Below are 8,142 nucleotides of genomic sequence, written 5' to 3'. Positions count from 1 at the left end.
ACTGCGAGTTGTTCAGGAGTGAACTAGTAGTAAGGCTATGCCGGTTCTGGATCAAGGCGTGGTGCTCGCGCGGGGTGCGGGGCGAGGGGATCTCGGCGGCGCGGGGATTTCGACGGTCACGCCGTAGACGTCATCTCCTCTCCACACCGAGATCCCCTCGCCCCGCACCCCGCGCGAGCACGGCGCCTTGATCCAGAACCGGCATAGCCTTTTTTATAACTTAATTTAATTATTTATAGCCTAATTTAATGTATGTATGTATGCTGTTTATTGCCTTTCCCCGTAGGGTTTACAAGGCGTTTTTAATTATGAGGAACGTACCCAAACCTCGTACATTCTCTTCCCCCTGTGCCTGGCCATATGCGACCTTACAAAAATATTTACCCTCCCTCCCCTCCCCTCTTCAACCCTCTTCTTCTTCCTCCGCTTCTGCCGTCAATTCTTCCTTCCTTCCTTCCACCTCCATCCTTCCTGTCTACTCCTCCCTATTTTGCCTGCTTCCTCTCTCGTCCCTCCTCCTTCTCCTCCTCTGGGCTCAAGAGAAGCTTCTCCTCCATCCCTCTCGCGATTTCCTCCTCCGCCGATCTCCCTGTGCACTTGTGCACCTCCCTTCTCCCTTCTTCTCTCTCCCTAACCCTCCTTTCCACCGACTTATCCTCATGTATCTTGACTCCTATGGAGTTCCCTGCCCTTCTCCTCGCCTCCAAAACCCGCCTCTTCTCCTCCTCGTCTCCTAACTTTACCAGAATTGTTAGCCATATCCCTCTCTGCCCCACCACTATCACCTCTCTTACCTTCACCTTCACCTTCAGCCCTTCTGCAAACAGCTCCTTCACTTTCTCCCAGTTAGTCTCCTTACCTTCCCATTTCTCTTTCTCCACTCTTATAATAATATTCCTCTTTCTTAAATCTTCCTCGTTCCTTTTACCCTCTCCTGCCCACCATTTCTTTTTTCCCGCCATACTCTCCTCGCTATCCTCCCTCTTCCTTTTGCCTCCACTTTGCTCCAGCCTTTCTATCTTTCTCTCCAGCCTCCTTACCTTCCCCTCCAGCTCCTCCATCCTCTCGTCCTTTTTTCTGTCTTCCTCCTTCTTTTCCCTCAGCATCTTCCTTAACTTCTCCTCTACAATCCCTTCCACTGCCTCCACTATCATTCTCCCTTCACGCTCCATCCTGCCAGCTCTAAAACAGACCAAATACTCACTTCTCCTTTTCTCTACTTTCCTCTTCTTCCCCTCCCACTTATCCTTCTCCCCCATCTCCCCTTCCATCTTCCCCACTACCCTCCTTTAACTCCTCCAAATCCCCCTTTCCACTCATTCTCTCCCCTTCTAATTCTAGCATCCATTCCTCTCCACCTCCTTCCTCGTCCAAAACCCATCCTACCGCTTCCTGCCAGCTTCCCTTTCCTGAATTCCATCTTCTACATTCTTCCCATACATGATCCCACGTTTCCTCCTTATTCCCACACAACCTACACTTCTTTTTCTCCTCCGCTTCCCAGTATCTGCTCTCTCCTATCTCGTTCCCTAATCTGAATCTAGCCACTCTTCCCCATCTACTTTCTCCCCATCCCTTCTTCAGATATCCCGGGATACCCTCTCCCTTTATCCACTTATACCACTTATTGTATTCTGATTTCTCGATCCTCTCCCATCTCTCTTTTCTCTGCGTCTCCCTATCCCCTTCAAACAATTTCAGAAACCATTCTTCTCCATCTCCTCTTATCTTTTCCACCTCTTTTAACCCCACACCTCTGTCTTCGAAGAACTTTCCTCTCTCTCTTTTCCAATCTGAACCTGCTTTCCCTTCCCTCTCTCTTTCCTTCAACTCTTCCCAGGCAGACCTCGCCAGTTCACTTCCTCCACCTTCCTCCAACTTTTTCTCAAATCTCCATGCCCTCATTCCTGCTCTCCCTCTTAATTTCTCCCTTTGCAACTCCTCCCTCACTAGATACCACGGTGTTCTCACGTCCGCTCCCAATACCCATCTAATGTACCTTTCTTCCACTCTTTCTATTCCTTCCCTTTCTCTCCATCCCCATATTTCCGCTCCATAACTCAACACCGTCCACACCAGTCTATCGAACAGCCACAGTCTTTTTCCCCAGTCTCTCCCGAATCTCCTCTTCCCTATCCCCCAGACTTTTCCCATCACTGCGGCCGCCTTTTTTATCCTTTCCCTTATTTGTGCTTCCTGCCCTCCATTTCTTTGACACACGTATCCCAAATACCGAAATTCCCTCACCTCTTCCAACTCTTTTCCTTCCCATCTCCACTTTCTCTTACTGTCCCTCCCTCCTCCTTTCCTAAACCTCATTATTTTTGTTTTCCCCACGTTCAATTCCAATCTCTTCCTGCCCAGGTACCCCTCTAGTCTTTCTATCATACTCCTCATTTGGTCCTCATCCTCTGCAATTAGCACGATATCATCCGCGTAGGCCAGAGTATACACCCTCTTGCCTCCTAGCATTATCCCTCCCCATTTAACTCTATCCATTTCCTCTTCCAGGTCTGCTAGCAACACATTGAACAGAATCGGGCTCAAAGGGCATCCCTGCCTTACTCCCCTCCCCGTCCAGAATACTTCTCCCAATTCGTTTCCTCCTCTTACCCTACTCTTCGTCTCTCTTAACATCTCTTCCGTCCTTCTCACCAGTCCTTCCCTTATTCCCCTTTCTCTCATAGCTTTTATTAGTATTCCTCTATCCACCGAATCGAACGCCGCCTTAAGGTCCACAAAACATGCTATCAGTTTTCCCCCTTTCTTCTCTAACCTTCTGTTCACCATGTAGTTCAACACGTAAATGTTGTCTATCGTTCCCATTCCCCTTCTAAAACCTGTCTGGTTGTGTGGTACCATTCTCTTTCCCTCTATCTCCTCCCTTATCCTCTCCGCCAGAATAGCCGTGTACACCTTATACAAAGAGGGCATTATTGTCACCCCTCTATATTCCTCTGCCCTCTTTCCTTCCCCTTTCTTTACGATTGGCGCAATTATACCTTCCTTCCAAATTTCCGGCCATCCTCCCCCCCTTCCATATCTTATTGATAAATTTCCATGTCCAAACCTCCAACCCCTTCCCCCCTCGCTTCCAGGCCTCTCCTGGAATCTCATCCTTTCCCATTGCCTTTCCGTCCTTTAGCTTCTTTATAACTCTCCTCATTTCCTCCAGACTTATCTCCTCTTCCTCCTCTCCTTCCTTTTCTTCCCTCTCTCCTTCCTTCCCCATCCTCACCCTCCCCTCTACTCCTCCTAATAACTTCATAAAGTGCTCTTTCCATTCTTCCTCTTCTATTCCTTCCTCCATTCCCCTCCTTTTCCTTCTCTCCCTATTCACTATCTCCCATACCTCCGCCTCCCTCCTTGCTCCCTCCACTTTTCTCTCCCATCTCTGGTTCTCCTCTTCCTTCTTTCTCTTACATATCTCCTTAAATTCTTTCCTACTTTCCTTGTACGCACTGGCCTCTCCTCTTTTCTTCCTCCAGTCCCTTAATTTTCTCCTTGTCTCTTTCTTCGCTTCTCGACATTCCTCATCCCACCATCCCACCTTCCCTTTCTTATTTCCTAGCTCCTCCTCTACCCCTTTTATTGCCTCTGTTATTCTTATTTCCATTTCTTTCCCATTCCTTATTCAACTCTACTTCTTTTACTTCCACCTCTCCTATTTTTTCTATAAACCTCTTTGTTCCTTCCTCGTTCCACACCCCCCTGCTTCTTTTCTTCCACCCTCCTCTCCTGCCTTCCTCCTCTTCCCCCCTTCTTACTACTACTTCCAATGGGTGATGGTCCGAGTCTACTCTCTCCCCCCACTACCATGCTCACTATCTTCTCTCTTACTTCTCCTTCCCCTATTATGTAATCAATCACCGTACTACCTCTTCCCCCCGTGAACGTAAACTCCCCCTCCTCGTCTCCTCTAACATTTCCATTGAGTATCTCCCATCCTCTCTCCTCTAAGCTATTTACCAACAGCCTCCCCTCTCTGTCCACTTTCTTGTCCTTCGACCTTCTTCCTTCTCCCAGTCCTCCTCCCTCCTCTTCCTCTATCCTCCCACCTTCTTGACCAGTCCTCGCATTAAAATCTCCCCCAATTATCATATACCTTCCTTCTTCTTTCTTTTCCATTCTATCTCCTAACTCCTGTACTTTTTCCTCCATCCCCTCTTTCTTTGCATACACCCCTATAATACTCCAGTTCTCGCCACCTGTTCTGACCTTTCCCGCAATCCAACCCTCTCTATCTACTTCTATTGTCGTTCCCTTTTCTTTTAATCCTTTCTTTATTCCCATTATCATCCCTCCTATTGCTCTTCCTTTTTTATTGTTTTTCTTCGCCATTTGCACCCCCCACTCGTACCCTTTTGGAAGTCTCCCCCTTATTCTTTCCCAGCCCTTTTCTCCTATCCAGGTCTCTAACATGACTAACACATCTTCTTTCTTCAGCCCTTCCCAAAAATCCTTATCTTTATTTTCCAACCCCGCTACGTTCCAGAATACTATCCTCCAAACTAACTTACTTTCCCCCTCTTCTTCCCTTCTAACTTTCGCGTTGTCCTTCTCTATCTCACCCCCTCTATCCTCTTCTCCTCTTATTCCCCCGTCTCCGTTCCTACCTCTCCCTCTCCTCCTTTACCTTCTTTCCCTTCCTTCCCTCCTCTGCTCTCCTTTCTTCTCCTTCCCCTTTCGTCCTTTAACACCTCCTCTTCCATATCCCATCTCCACCAAGTATTTTCCAGCCTTATTCTGCCTGCCTTAATCCATGCCCTCCTACCCTCTCTTTCCTCCCCTTTCGCTATCTCTCTCAACCTCCAATTCATTCTTCTTTCCTCCCACGATAGGTCCTCCGTAATTCTTTCCTTTCTCCCCACTAGGCTCCTCTTTTTTTCCATAACCTCCCATTTCTGTTCTTCGTTCTCCAATTTCAACAGCACCATTTCCCTTCCTTTTTCTGCATCTCCCCCTATTCTCTTCACCTCTATTGCCTTTACTTTCGCTCCTATTCCTTCTAGTAACTTTTCTGCATTTTCTCTCCTCCCTCCTTCTTTTACTTCCAGCCCTCTTATTACAATGTTTCTTCTTCTCTCCTCCTTTTCTTTCCTTTCCAGCCTTCTCTCCAGTTCTCTCAATTTCTCCCCCACCTCCCCTCTACCGTTTCCTTCCTCCTCCCTCTTTCCCTCCTTCCTCTCTTCCATTTTTTCCTCCAATTTCCTTATTCTTTCTTCCATTTTCTCCTTCTGCTTATTTGTCTCTTCCCTCTCCTCTTTCCATCTCTTCTCTCGCTCCCTAAACTCCCTTCTCAGGTCCTCTATCTCTTTTCTCATCTTCCTACCCTGCTCCCTGAAACCCTCCCTAAGCTCTTCTCTCACTGCCCTAAATTCCTCCATCATTTCTCCCATTCTTTCTCCCAACTCCTTCACACCTATCTCCGAGTCTTTTTTAGGAGATCTTGCCGTCATATTACTTCTCTTAAAAATCTCCTCCTTTTCCTCACCCCCGCTCCTGTCCATTTCCTCCCTCTTCCTTTTCCATAACTCTTCTAAATTTCCCGTGCTCCCCCTCCTAACTTTCTCCTTTTCCTTAACCTTACCTATCGCACTCTTTCCCTCCCTCCCGTTTTCTCTCCCTTCACTCATCTTCTCCTAACTCGGCTCACTTCCCCCTCTAGCTCCACCACCTACTCTATGCCCTGCCTCGCGCTGCTGTCCGCGTCCCGGATCCTGTGTTGAGTCGCCCCTCTCTCTTCGCTATTGTTCGCGCTCTACCTCGTGCTGCCGCTCTCGGCTCGGCTCGCCTACCGTGCGCCCCTCTAGCTCAGCTAACGTTCGTGCTTACACTTTCTCAGTGCCTCCTCACTCTCTCACCTCCACACCTCCTCGCTCAAACACCCTCTCCTTCCTCAGCCTCCCTCGTCACTCTCTTCTAGACCCCTTTGCTCTCACTCGCTTTCACACCTGTCACTCTCGTTCTCTCCGGAACCGGAAGTCTCCAAGCCTAATTTAATTAATATAATAATTTAATTTAAAATAAATTTACATGACGGCTTAAACTATGGAGTTGAACGCAGGAAGAGATAGCGTCAAAGACCTTTTTTTCTAGGTCTACGTTCAACAAAAAAAAATACGTAAAATACGTAAAATAATATTTTACGTGACTTAAACTATAAGTCCCCGTAGTGGGGAAATGAGAGTGGAAGACAGGAACGGACTAGTTCGTACGTGCTGTGATGAGATTATTCTATTTTAGATAAAAGTTTTTATCTATATTTTAATAATTTTATTAATTTTATATATTTATAATAAATCGTTTATATAATTAAAACGGATATTACCGCAACATATATATAATTTAAACATAGAGGAGGCTAATGTTAGATGAAAACGGAAGAGAGATTGAAAAATAATTTTGCCACTATTTATGCCAATATTCAATTTTTATTCATTATTTACATTTTTGCTTCATATACAATGTTATCTAAGCAGTAAGCTAATAGTTCGCAATCTATGAGCGAACTTCCATCGGACACCTCACTCAGTACTTTTCTCGCCTGAAATTTGTCCGTGATACGATTTTGTTGCAACATTGTTACAAAATTTTTATACTCAGTATTAACATGCTGTATATCTTGACATAAATTGAAATATACATGTTCAACACATTGTTCGATTTCAAACAAAAATAATACAGTTGCTGGTATCATGTATAAGGATGTATCGCGCAGCGTAAGTTTTACAATATTAGCGTCACGCATTTTAACAAGTTCTATAATAAGATGATCTTGAATACACAGCGATGAACCGACAGTCGACTGCATGAGTTGTTCAATATCCATGCGTTTTTCGATGATCGTTGTCCACGTTGTCCATGGAAGCACGATCTGATTTCCCCGATTGTCGCCAAGAATCAATTCCACAAAGGATGTAGATCCCACACTGATTCCGATATCCAAATATGTGTAAGCCGTGACTGTCAGGGCAAATCGTCTGCCCAAGATACGAGGCGTATAACGAGGTTCCGATTTATTAAAACTGTGGAAAAATAAAGTAGATAAATTAATAAAATTATAAAAAAATAAATTTTAAAAAATTTATCCAAAGTCATACTTACGTTTTGCGCTCGTCCGATGAAACTTCACGAGGTTTAGGCGTATAACGAGGTTCCGATTTTTCACGAGGATACGGTACGTAATAATTCATACTTGTGTTGCTTCCCTCAAAGCCACAAAGTCCCTTATCGGGAATATCACGAGTGAACATCCATTTTTCAGAATTATTTACGTTTTCACTGCGACCAGCCATTGTTCTTATTACTCCGTAAGAGGTATACTGTTTTCACTGTTGAAGTTGTCGCTTCGAACAATGAGACTCGATTGATTTTGACTTAGTAACACTAGTTAAAACGTTAACTTTGTTTGCAACGTTTTAGAAAAAAATTGGACGGCGCGCGCAGATGAAAAATTATAAACGAAAAGATAATTTCCCTTTCTTCAACATTTTCAAGCACCAATGTCAGCGCTGCTTACATAGAAATTATAAAAAATCATACCAATGACTATGAAGTGGAAAATGAACCAATTATACATGACAACACCCTACCTTAAAAATTATGATGTGGTAGAGGAAATTAGGAGAGGGAAACCACTAACAACTAATGGGAATGGGAAAAAAAATAAAGCATTGTAAAATTATATATATATATGTATATTGTTGCGCTCGACCGCGCGTTCGCAGCACACACTTTCACACACTCACTCGCGAACGCGGCGCGCAATTCCGTTACCGGGAATAAACACTCACAAATAGAAAGGAACTTGTTTAATGCAGTAATGCAATAGAGCAATGGCTCATGAACACGTCTGAACTGTTCGAAGGCCCGGCGGAGAATCTGACAGACGGCAGAAGTAAACAAACAAACGCAACAGCTGGTCGTCAAGGCTCGACGTCACGCAGCGCTTCGCGACTGCTTTTCGGGCTTCTGCCGGGCGTCTCGGCACGGGCGCAACAATATGTATATGTACATGTATATGTATCAATTTATTGTATGTTTCCGTAGGGTTTACAAGGCGTTTTTTCTGAGGAACGTACCCAAACCTCTTATACAAGAATTCCCCTTCGTTCATTCCCTGGCCATGTGCGACCTCTC

At 45.2% G+C, this 8,142-nt stretch overlaps 2 protein-coding genes across 2 annotated transcripts; both read right to left on the bottom strand.

The window, feature by feature from the left end:
- Window positions 1–412: 412 nt before the first annotated feature.
- On the bottom strand, window positions 413–5,884 carry LOC143905779 (uncharacterized). Its single transcript, XM_077421370.1, has 2 exons — window positions 5,865–5,884; window positions 413–1,182 (listed from the first exon to the last, which is right to left on the bottom strand). Exon 2 carries the CDS (start codon window positions 1,170–1,172, stop codon window positions 486–488), a length of 687 nt encoding a protein of 228 aa, XP_077277496.1. The 5' UTR covers window positions 1,173–1,182; window positions 5,865–5,884; the 3' UTR covers window positions 413–485.
- A 561-nt stretch (window positions 5,885–6,445) lies between these two features.
- Window positions 6,446–7,298, bottom strand: LOC143905787 (uncharacterized). The gene is made up of 2 exons (XM_077421377.1): window positions 7,108–7,298; window positions 6,446–7,028 (listed from the first exon to the last, which is right to left on the bottom strand). The coding sequence occupies exons 1-2, from the start codon at window positions 7,296–7,298 to the stop codon at window positions 6,446–6,448; spliced, it is 774 nt and encodes a 257-aa protein (XP_077277503.1).
- Window positions 7,299–8,142: the final 844 nt, after the last annotated feature.

Source organism: Temnothorax americanus, unplaced genomic scaffold (genome assembly GCF_048541705.1).
Source record: "Temnothorax americanus isolate GAGA-0224 unplaced genomic scaffold, ASM4854170v1 Scaffold67, whole genome shotgun sequence".
NCBI classification, from domain to species: Eukaryota; Metazoa; Arthropoda; class Insecta; order Hymenoptera; family Formicidae; genus Temnothorax; species Temnothorax americanus.
Note: the sequence above shows the minus strand (reverse complement) of the source record. Positions and strands in the feature narration are given on the sequence as shown.